General features: G+C 38.2%; 1 protein-coding gene across 2 annotated transcripts in view; it reads right to left on the reverse strand.

Moving 5' to 3' along the window:
- The window catches only part of PRKCE (protein kinase C epsilon), a 300873-nt gene that overhangs the window by 17659 nt on the left and 265041 nt on the right, over positions 1-18173 (reverse strand). For both annotated transcript variants that reach the window (XM_074897081.1, XM_074897080.1), the window contains exons 12-14: positions 13161-13299; positions 10568-10756; positions 5388-5534 (exon numbers count right to left, since the gene is read on the reverse strand). In XM_074897081.1, coding sequence (XP_074753182.1) covers positions 5388-5534; positions 10568-10756; positions 13161-13299 — 475 coding nt within the window. The remainder of the gene's footprint in view (positions 1-5387; positions 5535-10567; positions 10757-13160; positions 13300-18173) is intronic.

An 18173-nucleotide genomic window follows, 5' to 3' on the forward strand; every position in this document is an offset into this window, starting at 1 on the left:
TCAACCCTGGCAAGTGAGACTGGGATATCGTGCATCTTTATGCCATCACTTATATGCATCTCTCTGAGCTTCACTGGCTGATGCTAGTGACATGTCAGCAGGCCAGAAGTTCAGTCTGGAAAGCCTGAGGCTGGCCAGCTGTGCTCTCAGACACGGCACAAAGAATTTTTTGCAGGGAATCCAATAAGATATGAAGCAGATTGAGGAAAAAGCAAAATACAATAACATATACCCTTGCTTCACTGTTTTAATTATAAGCTTTGCCAGTAAATAACAACTTGGGACAATATAGGTTTCATCTATACACATTAAAGGTGAAGCAGCAATCTGTTTCAATCCCTGTTTTTAATGCATATTTTATTAGTTTGTATGGGATAGACAGAAGCATCTCATGATGTCAGTAAGCAAGATCTACCACACTTACCACCATATCAATGACTTTGGTAAGAAATTAATCTACTACACCCCTGCTGTCATTTGTAATATGGCAAATGCACTTTGAAAATGGAAATAACCAATTCAACCAAGCCTGGAGCATAACCATGGAAACAAAGAAAGATGGAGAGAAGAGAACCACTGAATACTATCAAAGCCTTTGGGGTTCTTGAGCAATAAATTATGTTGCAAACTATATCCTGGTCTTACAGCTACCGATTAAGGACATTTCATTCTCCAAATGGAATAAAACTCCAGGAAGAATACATGAGACAAAATATCTCAACATAGGAATAAAACACCTCAAAGGGATTTCTGTCTTACAACAGTTGCTGTGGAGAAAAGATACGCGTCTGCACTACAACTGTACTTATATCTTGCATATGCAATTACATATTCATGTCTGCCTTAAAAGCAGCAGGGAAGAATAGAATAATATTATTCAGAAAATTTCAAGACAGTCTGTGAAACTCCAAAAATTAGGTTTTAAGAACAGCGGAAATGATCTTCAAGAGACACTGTCAAGATCACTGAAGCTTAGATGTAACGAATATCCTTTTCATACCTGTTCAAAAATTTCCTTGATTTCTAATGTACATGCCACAGAGCTATTACTTTTTCTATAGGAGCTTAACATTTATAATAGTCCCACATGGCACAAACACTCAGTACAGTAAACCATAGTGTATATATAAAAATTAGTTTTGCACTGAAAAGTCTCATGATTCTGGATTTATGAAAGGAAGGGCTGGTAGGTAATATGTATTATAGGACTGGGCCTCAGTGCATTTTCACCCCTTTGTATTCTCTATTCCAAGTCATTAAGCTGGAGGAACAGCCAAAGATCCTTCACAGCAGGTTTCAGGGCCACCAAATCTGCTTCCATTGTCTCTACATAGCACAACCTGGTGTGGTACTCCAGTCACTGCTTAGCAATCTAAACCTCAGCCATTTGTATGAGTGCTCTGCCCAGGACACTCTTGCAAGCCTTCAGAAAACATGGTCAGCTTTTCAAGGACCTTTTGGACTCCAGCAATTTTTATTCCAAGACTGAAAACAGTTAGAAAAGAAACTTCAGCTTCCAGAACATCATTAGAATAATCAAATCATGTATTAACTAGAAGAACATTAATGGCATATTTCTGGTATACTAAGGAACATTTTTGCATACATCCACAGTGTGAACAAGATTTAAAAATAAAAATCACCTTAAAAGTCTGGCTAATAAATAGCCATGCAGTGTTTCTTCCGAGTCCAGTTGAAAAATTCAGACTTAAGGCTGACAGAGCTGAAGAGACATACCTGAACTATGGAGAAGCACAGGCCTTACAGTACCATACCATATAGCTCCTCAGAAAATCTATTATGGCAGAGAAAGGATAAAAGGTAACAGAAAAGGAAGACAGCTGTGCTAACTAAGGAACTTGCATGTTTTGGGGATCAGTGGAGAGTGAGGCAGAACTGAAGCAAGGTTTGTTTCCATGCTAGCACCTCCATGACCTCCCTTGGCAGATTATTCCATTCTCTGATGGGACCTCAGTGTTTGACCATTTACCCTAATGACTTTACTTGTTTAGTGTCCATGTTTTATACTGCCCAGAGCTCATTTGAATAGATCCTATGGTTTTTCTTTTTTTCGAAAGTGTGTATGATACAGTAATTATAAAATTTCCCCCCTTAGTCATCTTAACAGTTGGTCAGAAAATAGATGAATACCTGTGTAAATATATGCATTCTTGCATGAGCAAAATTTTGCATGTGCATGCAAAACTCAATTTGAATGCACAAATGACTATGTATGCATTGTATATGCTTCTTTCCCTACACATATGTACACTCACATATCACATGCAAGAATGTCTATTTTCTGACTAATAATCTGGCCTCTCTTCTCACAGCTGTTTACACAGATCTAGGCTCTCCTGAACATAAGATTAAAAATATATCTTTTTAATCTCCTTTTGATATTAGAAGTTTCTTTTAAATAGTCAACAGCCCTTTATCAACGCTGAAAGAGGTTAAAAACCAGAAAACATTCAAAACACAGGTATTAGTTATGTTTTTTTCCATAGTTATTCCTTAGCTATGGAACAGTTTCACTTGTTAATCAATAAATCTCAACGCTATATCCAGAACTGAATTTAGAGTGGAACTTTCTATCTAGATTTTGAAGTAGATTTTATTTCATTAGCAGTCACCTTCTTCCCTCTTTCCTTTTATTTTCAAAGTGAGTGTAACCTTTTCTCGTATGGCAAGTATCCAAAATAATCTTTTCAGCATTTGAAATTTACTGCCCTAGATTCCTTTACCATTTCTGAAGTTGCATAATTAATATTTTATTTTTGTGATCTTTCTCGCCAGCCTAGATATATATATATATATATATATATATATATCTCACACTTTACTCTCCAATTAATAAATTGTTCAATTTTAAGAGGACAAGTAAAAATTTCAGTGTAATCTTGCTCAAAGATTTCTACACAACAACAAAATCCAAACAACTGCAAAATTTATACATCTGGTACAAAACAGCTGATGGATCATAAACACAGTCTTAAAATATAAGGTAAACCCTTTCTAAGTGTAGAAAAGTTATCAGTAAAAGTTGATAGCACCAGGTCACTGGGGAAGATATCTTAAGAGAGAGCAGACTGAGAACATGAAAATAATAGTGATACCTGTAACACAGACTATATATTAGCTGAATTCACCACAATAAAAAAAAGAGTTCAGAAAAAAACAAGCATACAGAACTACTAGACTGCAGGAATCAAATTCGGTAGAATAAAGAAAGTTGGCATATACAATATGGAAGCAAATAGTATGAAAATCCAACATTATAGAAGCAGCCTGAAGAAAAATGAGAAAAGGTGTTAAGATGTATAAAATCTCCCTAATAATTATTAAAGAGCAAGCAGCTGTCTTGAAAATTATTCAAAGGACTACTCTGAAACAATCTGAAATCACTATTAAAACTGAAATATCAAACTAAAATACCATTAAAGAAAGCAGAACAGGGGAAAAGGAACAAAACAATGAGAATTAATAAAATAGGAATGGCTTTACAGTGTAACAGCAGTGAAATAATTACCAAAAAGAGAAAGAAGCTGCACCGAGAAAGTAGAAGGTATTTATACCAGCAATAAATAAAAATATCTGACATACTAAATGCCTCCTGCCTTTTAAGAAGGACTGCCACACCAGGAATACTTACAAAAATAATAAAGCCTTTGTAAAGGGACTGAGCATCTCAATCGTGAAAACAGCCAATGAACAGACTAGATGTCAGGAAGCTGGGACTTAACTAGATGCAGGCATAAAGTGAAAATATTTTTGGAATTGTGCATCCTGATTTGATAACTATTACCAAACCACTGATGAATACTGATCAAAGCAACAAAAATTACTGTGAGATGAAAGGCCAAATACTTGTGAAAACAGGAAGAGAGCTACACACACGCAACTCAGCTAAACACCAACTAAGGCTGTCTGTAGCTATGTGAAGGCTGTGGAACCTGACTGGAAAGCAGTTAGTTACAGTATTAAATAGGCTTCAGATAGTTACTAAAGGGGCTAATTTGGGGTTTACACTTCCTGCAGCAGTGCAGAGCCTTCTAAGTCAGCTCAGGCACTCGACGCAACCTGGCTGCAACCTCCAGAGCAGAGCTGGGCAACAGGATAAGTGAGCCACCATGCCCATCTGGCTGCACCCTTTCCAGGAGAGGGGCTGTCTCAGGCATCCTTCTGCCTATAGCTACTGCATTACAAGGTTTCCATTCTCCAAGAAATATATTAAGAAAAACTTCCCCATATGATAACACTATATCTTACTATTACTCCTAGGAACACATTCACAAGGGCTAACTTTCACTTACAGTTGTCAGTCCCCTGGGTCTATTTCTGCATAGCTAGAGAGACAGACTTCTCCAAGAGTGGATTCAGAGGAGCTACCTTAGGCTCCTGTTCTGGATGGGCAGCCCCGCTTTCACCACCTACACAAGGAACTTGGGGAAATGCATCTCACTGGACTAAAAATAAACACATTAAATGTGACAGACAGCAATTCTGCAATGACAGGGGGGACTTTCTCACCTCTAAATTTAAGTTAGGGTTCAGTGTTGAGCCCAAAGTTTTGTTTTCTAAAAAATACCTTTGTAAACTATCTAAAAGAAACAAACAAGTACCTTGATCATATTTAGAGGCAAATCAAACACTGTAATTAGGAATGTGCAAAGTCAAAAGACGCAAATCATTCTCAAAGAATTTATCATAAAGTTATTCTCTTGTACTGTTCAAGCACAAAATTAACTGCACGCATTCTCAGCTGAAAAGCTGACATTTGGTGAACTGTAAGTATCTTCATCCAGAGGAAGACAAGAATAAGTATTTTTGTTTGGCTTTTGTACTTTCTGTATGTGGGGCTGCTATTTACATTTTTTAAACTTTAAAATAGAAATACTTCATCATTACCTAAGAAAATGTAAGTATATAAATCATGATGTACGTTTCTTTCCCTGAGGAAGCTGTTTTTTCAAGTATCTTCAGTTAAAATATCATTAATCAGAAATCCTTTTCTCTGTCTTTCACTACAAAATCCAGTGGCCACTGGCAACGCAGGACTGTAGTAGAGTTCACACAGAAAGTACAGAGATATATACTCAACTAAAATAATATCTTCTGATCAAGGTGTCTTTAGGAATGCAGGAAAAAAAAAAAAAGGGCCTTGAACCCTATTCATGGTTTGTGTGACTGAACATGCACATCTTCCTGTGCATCCTGACACTTACCTTCACAGAAACAATGACAAAGCAATCTTTTCAGTGAGGTTTTTTTTATGTTACTATTTCAACGCCCAAATGTTTTATCAAGTAATCTCATGTGTCAGAACAGACAACAACTAGAATTGTCAAACCAAGTTTTCTCTGAATGTTATGCAAGCTGCTACTTACAATCCGAGGTTTGAAGGGTGGCTTGATTTTCCTTTGTTCTAGAAGAACCCAGTCAATTTCCTTGAAAAACGGATGCTGCTTAATCGCGTCTTCCCCATTTTGTGATGCCACACAGCCAAGTCGCTTATTTGGGTTTTTTGTCATGAACTGTGGGGTGGGGGAGGGAAAGGAGGAAAAAGTTAAAACATAAATGGCAGTGGCTGGAAATCATTTGCAGTTCTATTATGCATTACAATTCCTAAAGCTTAGTTTTTAGAGACAGTCCTCTTTCAGAAGGTTATTTTTTCTGTAAGAACAACAAGGATGTCCCTCCAAATTTCCGAGGTTCCAGCCAAAAGATTTAGAGACTCCAAAGTGTACGTTTCCTGAAGGAAGCTCTTTCAGTTGATTGCCGAGACCTCCCAATTTCATGTGGCTGGGAGTGCTACAGGAATAGATCTTCTTTCACAGCATTTCTAGTTCCAGCTTTGGCCAAAAATAGTAAAGGAAAGAAAGAAAATATTAAACCGTCCAGAGACACTTCCAATAGATGGTCAGGACAGCTCTTATTTTATCTTATTTGCTCTATCTATCTATTAATTTGGGAGGTAGGGGCTACATATTATGCTTACTGTAGTTTATTTTCTTTGGGTACGTAGGTTGCATAATGATATACTCCATTCAAGCAGACACATGAAAAGCCATAACCTCCTTACTCATTTCTAGGATTTTATTCTAATACAAGTAAGAACAGTAGCTGCAGCTATGTGAGTGACAAGTGTTCTGTCATACATTTCAGGAAATACATGGAGTGATCAGTACTAGCAGAAAGCTTCCCTTGAGAAACTCCATGACATAACTTGCACCTTCCCTTTCATCTTCAGTACACTGTTAATAGCTGCAACTAGAACAAACTGGTCTCCTCTGGCATGGTAATGACTAAACTTCTCACTTTAAAACTCTTACTATTGTTTTCAGCAAAAAGCTGTACAACCAGTGTAAGACACTGGTACCAAGTGATGCCAGCTGATAATATTTTTCCTGATTTTGCTCTGCTATTTCTTCCTTCTTTTATTAGCAATTGCTCTACTTTTTTCCTAGTGCATGTGGACACTGAATTCTTGCAATTCGAGTAGCAACAGATGCTGGTCTTATAAACACACACACACACATACTAGAGAATTATCCCAAGCTTTGCTATAACTTTATATTCAGCCATTATTATAACATTTTGTAATTAAAAAAGTGTACAAATGAAACAAAATTTAATAATTGTTCAGTGCCTTTTTAACCTAGATACCACATAATACTATACATCTGTAGAAAGCAACTTACAAAAAAATAAATCACTGTAATGCATACCCTTACTTCAGTACTCCAGTTATTAGATAAGTAGCTACTTTAGCCCTTAAGATGGTTTTAGATAGCTAGACCAACCATCTACAGGAGAATATCACTGCTATCATTTTAAAGATATAACAGAGATCAGCGAGGCAATTCTCTCTGCAGTTTCCCACATATACGCACTGCTCCAAAGATGATCCTTCTCTTTGGTCTTGTGTTCAGCTGCTCCTGCAAGTTCTTTTGCAAGTGGACAAGTCATATCTAAACTACAGGCCATATTTTCTATGGGCAGGAGAAACAAAGGTTTTAAAGGGATTACTGTGCTTTGGTGAGGTCTTTTGGAAAACCACAAAATGCATTCCTACATTCCTCTGCTTTACTTCACCTCCAGGACTGGAGCTAGCAGGCCAGGAACCAGCAGCCACACATTTTGCAGAAACAGAACATGGAAACTACAGGATATGCTTTTTGTACTGTATAATCCAGGTATCAAAAGAAGTAAAATCTGATCCTAGTGTCTGCCATGCTCTATCTTTGTTTTAAGCCAGAGGCAGGGAAAACATCAGGACATGTCATTTTTAAGAAGCCCAGGACATGAAAATATGACTAGGTAGTGCAGTTTAGTACTATACTTCACAAACTTCATGAAACTTGGAAATGTATGACGAAGGAAACCAAATTTTAAGAATGAATACTTAAACCAAACAAAATTATCATATGCAAATATGATGCAATAATCTCAAACTTCTGAGGTGGTCATTTAATTCTATAAACTTCAGCCTCTGCAATAAATATTGTTTTTTTCACATTCTATTTCTGAAGCACAAGCTGACATTTATTCCGTGTTTATCAACAGCATCAACAATGATGTAACTGTGAGGGCAGAGACAGCTGTTAACTGTACTGTGTTGATGAGATGGTCGTGAGTGGAGCCGACAGCCATAGCCGTAAGTGTTGCCTTTTTATTTTCTTAAAAGGCAGGAACCTCCTTTTATGAAAAATAAGCCCCTTAAAACCAGAGTTCCTATGACTTAAATGACAACAGGACAAAAGCCTGTTGCTGAGATAGCCATGCAACTTGGGGCCTGAATCAAGGATCATCAGGCTCCCAAAATTTTGCTTCTTGAAATAAATGGCACAGCTTAAAAATAAAGTTCTGCTTCTGTATCCAGAGATCTGTGTCGTTTGGGTACAAAGGGAACACACACTGTAGACACAACCTCTCTCCATCACTTGCAAAGAAGCATAGAGCTAATTTCAATGAAGAATTGTTTTCCTTACCAGACAGGAAAGAATTTTAAATAGCAATTCCTGTCAATTCACAGAAACAGGACTAATAAGATCTGTGGGATTTCATGGGATAAGCAACATGCTGCCTTGTAATGCTGAGCTGTAAAATTATCCTCACGTTTTGTTGGAAATAACAGGAAAACTGTTTCTTCAGAAAATGAGAAAACATTGTTACTTAATACAAGAGAACGTCTTCTTATTAAACCTTCCTCACATGCTGTTTGGAGAAGGGTAAAAATACACAGTTTCTAAAGAATAAAACCCACATCTCAAAGCACAATGCGAGGAAATGAAGTGTTCCAAAGTTAATCCCTTGCTAGCATTCAACAGTAAAATACATAGACGCCTCTTTCTTTCCTCTGTTTTTCCTGTTCTTCATTTAACAGAATGTGGACAAGGATCAGATGAAAAGCACAAGTTTCAAACATGTTTCACACCATAGCTGCATAACCAGCAGGTTTCTATATGTAAGGAAATGTTTTTTTTTTTTTTTCCTGTAGTGCAAACTGACACAGCACCATTAAATTCTATCAGTCTATGCCAATGAAGACATCTTGCCTAATGAGGAATAATTCTTATAATAGTGCAAATCTATTCAATGGATACAACCTTTTTTTAAGGTTTATAATGACACTGAGGATTAACTTTAGACAGAAAGATGGATTACAGCAAAATATAATCTACCACGCTTACTATCAAAACATAGACCCAGGAAATGAGAGCCTTATGCGAATTTATAGTAAAGTCAGTTTTAAAAGAAATTAGAGGGTTTAATACCCTTGCACTTAGGTTCACAAAAATAGGTAGTTTACACCTGCAGCCCAATTCTGTGTCTGCATTTGTGAGTGGTTAATGAATGACATGGATAACTTTAAGTTAGACATGTCATTACTTGCATCACAAACGAGATAACAACGTAAGGTTCTGACTGCCAAATCTTTCTCCCTTCCCTCTGTAAAACAAACATCTTCTCCTAATACCCACAATGGCTCTTGTAGTACACACTTAATCAAGGGTTATCAGTTAACTTTTCCCCTTCAATAAATGTTTCCACGATTCAGAACAGAAAGCTCAGTTAACGCAGACTCACTGAAGGAGCCCGTGGCTGGCAAAGGAACAGATCCTACGGGCTGGGAAACCAAAGCACTACAGAAAATCTCCTGGATTTCAGTGAAATTCAGATGTAGATATAAACATTGACAACAACCATTTCTCTACAATACTCCAAAATAACCCCTGAACCCTGGATATCAAGCCTGAATTTTGCAGCTCAAGTCCATAGATTTTTTTCTGAAAATAATTGAAGGGTCTGGGAACAAAAAAACAGAAGCATGAAAGTATCATTTCAGCTAAAAAGTCATCAGAGTGGTATCTGGGGGGAGAAGGGAGAATATGTATAAAGGTCAGCTTTAATAAAACCTCCGTGTTCTCACTACAGTGAATGGAGCTAAAGAGATACTCTATAAACAATTCAGAGAGGTTAACTTGAATCATCTGCTAGACTATCTCTTTCTCTCAGATAGAAAAAGCCTGAAGATAAAGATCAAGATGACCATTTCTGTAGTATGCGCTACCTGTCCGATGGTGTTAAAATCAGAAATTGTTCAAGTTTTTTGTATAATTTCAAAATGTAACCCTATATGAAGATCTCTGCACTACCAGCTGCCCTCTTAATTGAAAGCCTCCCATATTCCAGATGCTGAAAGAAAAACAGAGGTGGAAAAGTAGAAATTTTCCACTTTCAAAGAAGGTGGAAAACTGGAATAAAAACCAAATTATTTTCTTAAGCCAGAAATCCTTCTGAGGTTTTCAAACTATGTGGATTGACATACTGCTTCTGTTTTGTTTTGCTTTTTATTTTAGGATTATACTAGCACAAAAGAAAGAATTTATGACAGTGTCATGTTAATGAAGTAAACCTGACTTTAGAAAGGTAGTCTAGAAACTGAAGTTGCCCATTGGCATATTTTGACTGATTAAAAAAATTGTGGCATTTGGTGACACATGTTTCTGAAAGTCACTACTCAAGTTGAAAAACACCAAACAGAGAAGAAACAATTACACTAGAGTAAGACTGCTTATCAGAGTGTTAATGAAACTGTAAAATAGAACATGCAGCTGTAAATAAAGGGCTTTCAACCAATCTTGATGATAGAGGAAGAAAGGCAGAAGGACAGGAAATTCTGTAAGTAGGTTATATAAAAACATTGTTTCTTTAATTACGTAGTGCTTCCCTCACTCTAATGAACATGCAGCGTATAAAGTGTCAAAGTGATAGCACAGTTCTAGTTGGTTGGGTTTTCCCTGAAACATGAATCTGTGGTACACAGATTTACACAGTGTACAACTGCATGGAATACAAACATTCTGTTCCTTTCCCACAAGCGGTGTAATTTATCCCAGGCCCCATTATCCTAACAGTGGCACTCTGAACTGTGCTTGAACTCCCAGCGGTGACTGCTCTCAACAACTTTTGGCAAATTCAATTTTAATCAAGGAAAAAAAAACCCCACAACCTCAAAAAAACCCTTGAAGAGGAGGAGGAAAGTAAGTAATGGAAGACTCACTGCTTTTAAAATGCTGACAGCTTCCTTACTGAGCCAGACTGGATACAATACATCATCATGAAGGATGGATTCAAAGAGATCGTCTTCATTGTCAGCTTCAAAGGGAGGTTGCCCCGCCATCATTTCGTACATGAGAACACCCAGTGCCCACCAATCTACTGATGGGCCATATTCTAATTCCTGGAGGATCTAGTATAGAAAAAGAGATTAGATTGAATAGACAAATTAGACAATACTCTTGGCTGCACATTTGCTCTTTCCACACGATACACCGCTTTTTTCCCTTAGTGCCTGCACAGGACTAAATCCCACATTGATTTCGGTAACAGACATGGTTTCTTACCCATGCAATTTGCACTACCACAGCTAAGTGTCAATGCATAGTTGTTCTCAGAAGTACTGACTGAGTTTATCAGTCCCCTGAGTAAAAGAGTATGCTCGTGAGCAAAAAAGTTGTATATCCTTCCAAACTGTTTAAAGCAGGTCACGCTATAGGGGAAAAAAAGATCACATATACAGAACAGATTGGTGGAAAATGTGAAACATTTCCTTGTCTCTATCTTGAACAAAACAAACTGACCCAGCTTGTAATGCTGCACAGAGATCATCTGAGAGATTTATTCTAGTCCTTTAGATAGGGCTGAAGGAAGCCAAAAGCATTTTTTGTTCAAGTTCTTTTTACAGCATTAAAACACTGTACAATACATGGCTGTAGGACTCACTTTAATTGCCCTTGCTTTCAGAAAAACTGGCTACAACTTTTCATGTGGCACAAGTTCAGCCTTGTAGCAAATACCTTTAGTGGGGAGTAGTAGCTTAGCATGATGGAGTTTTGTTTTACTAATTGGTGTTATGGAACTAGTGTTGTACAAAGAACAAGTTTAATTCTTGGTTCCTCTTCACTGAAAAGAAGCTTGTAGTTTGGCTGCAATGTTTCAGCATGACAGGGGACTGGGGAAAGTAGAGCGAGTGACTGCTTAAGGTGAAGCTGACCTCCTTAAAATGAGTTGGAATGGCAACAACTCCACTGCCTCCTTAAACAATACTAGAGTTACGGTGAGAAGCCCTGTGGTGAACTGTGTGAGCTTAGTCCTGTATTTGGGAATCATGACTAATATAAAACCAAATACAATCTTAACATAAAAGCAGAAATGAGTTTAACATTTGAATACAGAGGTCTGGATCCCAACTGGATTCTTACTTGAATGGATATTACATTTTATAGACATTAATTACAGAAAATTACACTCTTCAAAAGTGTACTTTTCAAGTGCTCTGGACACTCTTTGGATCTTAGATATTGCTAAAGAAAAGGAAATAGAAACATACAACCATGATGCAAGAGAAAGAGAAGCAGGAGATAAACTTCTGCAATTAAGATGACAAAATGAAAGCCTGAGTTACTGACTTCAGTGAGACCAGGATTTCATGTAAAAGTCCTGGATTCTTATTATTGCTTTGTTTTCAGCAATAATTTCCCAAGAATTTGCCCAAGCAGTCAATTAGTATACTGAATCAGAAAAGAATTAATATAAAACCAAAACCATCACACCTGTATTTATTTTCTTTTAATGTCAGAATACTTTTAAAACTCTGTAAGACACACATTTATATTACAACAGTTTAAAGATGATTCTCACCTTATCAGTTGTCTACCAAAGCTTGACAGTCATGAACACTAATACGTATTTCTAATTTAGTCTCTAACAAATAATAAACTAATGTTTTTCCATGCTGCAAATTTACGGTTGATGAAAGCCAAGCCAATGACACTTTTACATTAAATCAGCACACTGATTCATCACTGATTCTTCATCAGAAAGATGCATAGCTTACTAACTAAACTGAGTAGAAAAAGTCTGCCTAGCAGACTAACTGTACAATATTGATTTATTTTAGGCACTTGGAAACGCATCCCATAATATTGAAATTTAGGATATGTAAAACCTGCATGATTCTCAGCCATTTCTTTTATCCAATGAATGCTTTGAAATCGCTTTGGATGTTGCCAACTGATATGCAGCATCCATGTGAAAAGTTTATACTTTTCTATACAAGTCCATACATTCTGTTCATCCATATAACAAGTACCACAAACACAGTATCTTTCACTCGCTGATAGTTCAAAGAAAGGGAAAAAATTATATTCTCAGAACGACCCTATGCAAAATGACAATAAACATATGGTCACTTCCATATGAACATGCCCTTCTAAGTCTTATGAAAAATTAAAAACATTTTTAGAACTACTAAAGACCAGTGTGGGCAGTACTCAGTTGCATCTACCAGCTTAAAGGCTGGTAAGTGCCTTCACAACGATGCTGAGTCAGAAATGAGCATACAGAGAAGAATACTGTTAAGGTCAGCAAACAAACATTAAAAAAACCCATGTTTTTTCGCTCCTATCAACATGAAATACTGCTTGTGAGCACGAGAGTAATTGATTTCTGCAAGATTACCCAGGCACAACTGCAGCAGAGTCCAGTCTCTGCATCTTCTACCGTTTTCATCTGCATGTGGAAAGTGTCTAAAATTACAGATGTAACAGTCTGATGAATAATATCTGTATTCTTAGTGCAATGCAAAAAAATACCTCTGGAGCTATATAGTCAGGTGTGCCACAAAAGGTTGTGGTGGTCACTCCATTCAGAATCCCTTCTTTGCACATCCCAAAATCAGCCAGTTTACAGTGGCCTTCTGCGTCCAGAAGAATATTGTCCAGTTTCAGGTCCCTGAAATAAAAAGGCCCAAAATTAAATCAACTGTCAATTTTTGATCGTGTGCTCTTGAATTTCATCATAAATTACAGAATATGACAAATAGCTGGTTTCACAGACACAACTGAGAAACTATCCTCCACACATATGCATGAAAAGTTGGTAGCGGTCACTAAATAGGCCTAGTTAAATGCAGTAAGGAAGGAGGCAATGACAAGCATTTTGCAGGACCAGGCCTTTACTTTCCCTTTACCTGCCTGACAGCACAGCTGTATTCAAGACAGGATCAAAAACATTTGGAAAAGATCTGTCTTTTGTTTGCTACAAATCTAACATTCTGTGTATGTGAAATAGGGCAACAATGTCTAATGAAGCCATTCTTAATTTTTGCATTACTACACAGTAAGGAGTACCAATTTATCCATACTCTATCAAATGGCTTGAATTAATAGGTACTTTCAAATCTGGATTATTTTGAATTGGTTTCTTAATGTATATTAGCAATTCAGATTGCAGTGAGAGGGATGAAAACCAACTCTCTCATCCTTGGGAGCATTATTTTCTGCAGTTTAAACCTGCTCAAAAATAATCTCACAGGAATATTTTGCATTCATTGTTAAACAACACATCTTAGCAGCTGTCTCTGATCACTTGTTGTACAAATGTCTTTGTGTCAAAACCACACAATTCTTTGGTCATTAAACTGGGTGAGGTCAAAAACAGGTTGAGAAAGCTATATCCACCTTTCCTGTCTTGCCGTCTGGACATTTTCTAAATATACCATTGATGGTTATTGCATGTTCCAACACAATGGATGTTAGGTACCATTTAACTTGCCACTTGCCTTAGACTAAACTACAAAAGAATCTGGTACGTCAGTGCATAAAAAGAACCCTCACTTTCATGAAAAAAACCTCACAATTAAAAACTTTATCGTGTATAATAATAAAACAAACAAAAACCAAAAGACAACCCCCTCCACTTAGTATGGACCATTTCATTTTTATACTTCTTGTCTAGGCTTTAGGTGTCTCTGCCATGTATTAAAAATACACAGTAGTAAATGAATGCATCGTATGTATGAATGCATCCAGGTGAGAATCAAAAGTGGAAGACATGTTCTTAGGTGACTTTATGGACACTTTCTGATAGAACTTTTTTCCTAGAATAATTAGAGAAATTTCCATAGATGGAATTGATGAAAAAACAGTGTATGTAGTTAAGTTCTATATCAGATAGAGAAATAAAATCCCATGCTAGCCTCTGTAAACAAATTTCACCACAAAAACCGATGAAAAGATACTGTTTTTTTTCAAAAATCCTTTATGCCAACAAATTCCACCTGAGTGAGGCATGAAAAGTCTTTACCTTACTCTGAGGATTTCTTTCAGAGAAATATCTCCCTATCAAACCCCAGACTTTAGAACCACAGGCACCATAATATGGTGGAAGCATTCACACACATTAAATGATTAATCAACACTTCCAAGACTGCATTATGTTAAGATTTTTTGTGGACATGTCCAAGGCTACAGTATGCTGGGATTTTCTCAGAAATGTTATTTTCTCCCTATCACCCCAATTTCAGTAGGTGTATCTTTTTTTTTTCTTTTGACATGTGTTCAAAATTTTTGAACGCGCTGGCCCACATATATTTCTGAAGCATGTACACAGGACAGCATGAAAATCAGGTACTTCTGGGACACAGTGGACTTACTACTTAAGGTCTGCATAATCATTGCACAACTGTGCAGTAAATTAGACACTTCTTGGAAGCACTGTGTGACTTACTCTGTGTGTAGAGATAGTTGTGCTGTGTACATATTACAAAGTGGTTTGTGCATGCACAAGAAGTCTGACACAGCAAAACAAAATCAGATTTACCTCACTAACAGTAAATCTACTGTCTCCCACATAAACTAGCTTTATCAGATACAGTTTATATAGCTGAAGTATATACTGGCTGTAGAAATGTTTGTTGCAACCAATATGCTCTACACCAGACTTTGCTATCTCCAGATCAGTTATGCTGCTCTTGCAGGTCCTGAGCTGGTCACCCGTGTAAGGCCCCTTGGAGCAGACTACATATTTTATTATTCCTTAAGGTTATCCTTTTTACAAGTTCCTAAACAACACAAGATTCAGATGGCTACAACATAATCCCCTACATCTAACCACTTAAACCCTCAAATAACAACCTCTTCCTATCCTTGGAAAGTGATTTGCAAGAACTGTCCAACATCATGCAAGGGCAAACAGGTTATCAACAGCTTTGTGTCCCCAAAGAAGTCAAATGAACAAAATAAAACTCCCAGCTCCAAAAATCATGTGCCTTCTCAAAACTGCTCTTCCAGTGAATTATTACAAGTGTTACAATCAAAAGACCCGCATTAAGACAAGACTATTCACCTGCTTATCGGATGAAGGGAAAGGCTGTGGATATTGTCTACCTTGACTTCAGTAAGGCCTTTGACACCGTTTCCCACAGCATTCTCCTGGTGAAACTGGCTGCTTGTGTCTTGGATGGGCACACACTTTGCTGGGTAAAAAACTGTCTGGATGGCCGGGCCCAAAGAGTTGTGGTGAACAGAGTTAAACCTGGTTGGCAGCCGGTCACGAGTGGTGTCCCCCAGGGCTCGGTTTTGGGGCCACTCCTGTTTAACATCTTTATTGATGACCTAGACAAGGGGATCAAGTGCACCCTCAGTCAGTTTGCAGATGACACCAAGTTGGGTGGGAGTGTTGATCTGCTCGAGGGTAGGGAGGCTCTGCAGAGAGACCTGGACAGGCTGGAGCCATGGGCTGAGGCCAGCTGGAGGAGTTTCACTAAGGCCAAATGCCGGGGGCTGCCCTTGGGCCACAACAAACCCCAGCAGCGCTACAGGCTTGGGGAGGAGTGGCTGGAGAGCTGCCAGTCAGAGAGGGACCTGGGGGGGTTGATTGACAGCCGGCTGAACAGGAGCCAGCAGTGTGCCCAGGTGGCCAAGAAGGCCAATGGCATCCTGGCTTGTGTCAGCAATAGCGTGGCCAGCAGGGACAGGGAAGGGATCTTACCCCTGTACTCGGCACTGGTGAGGCTGCACCTCGATTCCTGTGTTCAGTTTTGGGCCCCTCACTACAAAAAGGCCATTGAATGACTCGAGCGTGTCCAGAGAAGGGCAACGGAGCTGGTGCAGGGTCTGGAGCACAGGTCGTACGAGGAGCGGCTGAGGGAACTGGGGGTGTTTAGTTTGGAGAAGAGGAGGCTGAGGGGAGACCTCATCGCCCTCTTCAACTACCTGAAAGGAGGGTGCAGAGAGCTGGGGATGAGCCTCTTTAACCAAGTAACAAGTGACAGAACAAGAGGGAATGGCCTCAAGTTGTGCCAGGGAAAGTTTAGACTGGATATCAGGAAGCATTTCTTTATAGAACAGGTTGTTGGGCGTTGGAATGGGCTGCCCAGGGAGGTGGTGGAGTCCCCATCCCTGGAGGGGTTTAAGAGGTGGGTCGACATAGTGCTGAGGGATCTGGTGTAGTTGGGAACTGTCAGTGTTAGGGTAATGGTTGGACTGGATGATCTACAAGGTCTTTTTCAACCTAGATGATTATGTGGTCATGAAGTAGAATGTGGTCAAGTACAACAATAGGATAAGGCTCTTGCAGATGGGAGAAGGGAATAAGCTTGTAGCTGCAGCTTTTAGCCTTCCAAATGCACCATTATCTTGGTTCCTAAGCTAAGGAAGTATACAAGCTATATTTCAAAAAGTCAAGATGTTCAGATAAAGAAATCAAAGTATAATTATATTTGATGTAATCCTGGAATCACTTCCAGCCACCATTACACCAGATTGTTAGGAAGAAGGTCATAATACAAATAATTATGATAGGAACTGATGAAATTCAAGAGGCTGCTCAGAAAACTGGATCCACCATAATTTGGAGTGGTAAGTGATCATCAGAAGACTCTTAAATGTTATCTTAACCCTGATCCCAGAAGTAGGACTTCCCAGTGCAGGCAGGTGACACACTGGAGCTTTTGGACTTAAAACTGTTTAAGCTTCATTTAATGCCACCCATATGCTAGCCATGGAGTAGAATGCAGATATAGTCAGTAACCTAACACACTCCTAAACTAAGAGAAATCTCAGCAGTAATACTAACAGCAAGCCACCGCATAATGGAGAAGGACAGGATACTCATAATTGTCTTTATTTCCTTAAAGATTTGTATAAGACACTGAACTTAGCAATAAAAATTTAACATGAAAGTGGAAAAAGTGAATGAACAAACTGAGCAAGAGAAAAACAGTAAGAGTCTAAATATTAAATTCTGGCTACCTGCAAAGACTGATAGTGAAATTTTAAGCCTATCTGTAAAAGCACATGTCCGTTTAACTTTCTTACCATTTACCAAACTGTAATCCTACTTGACAGAAGAAAAACATCTGGGATCCCTTCATCAAGCCAAAACAAAGCAGTGAGGCCTATAAGCCTCTTCAAAACTCTACTGGAGGCACTGAGGACATCATCTTAATTACTCATACAATAATGGAATTTAATACCAGTAGATTTTTATTATCACAAAGTGCGCCATCATTTCAAAAGAAATCTAAAAGAGGCTAAAACAATAGCAGCACGACTCCTGTTAAAGTGCAGATGGGAGGTTAAAAGGTAAGCTGGGAGTCTGCCAAAGTGCCAAATTCATAGCTAGCCTGCAAGATTATCATAGTCCCTAAAAGTGCTTGCTCTGAAAACCATTCAAAATAATTCTGCCAATTTACAGATGCCAGATTAAAAAAATAAAACAACAACCAAAAAAAACCCCAAACAAGAAACTCCACCCCCCACCCCCCCATGCCCACCCCCCCAATTATGCAACTTCGGAAAAAGGAATCTTAGTTAACTAAATAA

Source organism: Athene noctua, chromosome 1 (assembly GCF_965140245.1).
Source record: "Athene noctua chromosome 1, bAthNoc1.hap1.1, whole genome shotgun sequence".
Taxonomy (NCBI): Eukaryota; Metazoa; Chordata; class Aves; order Strigiformes; family Strigidae; genus Athene; species Athene noctua.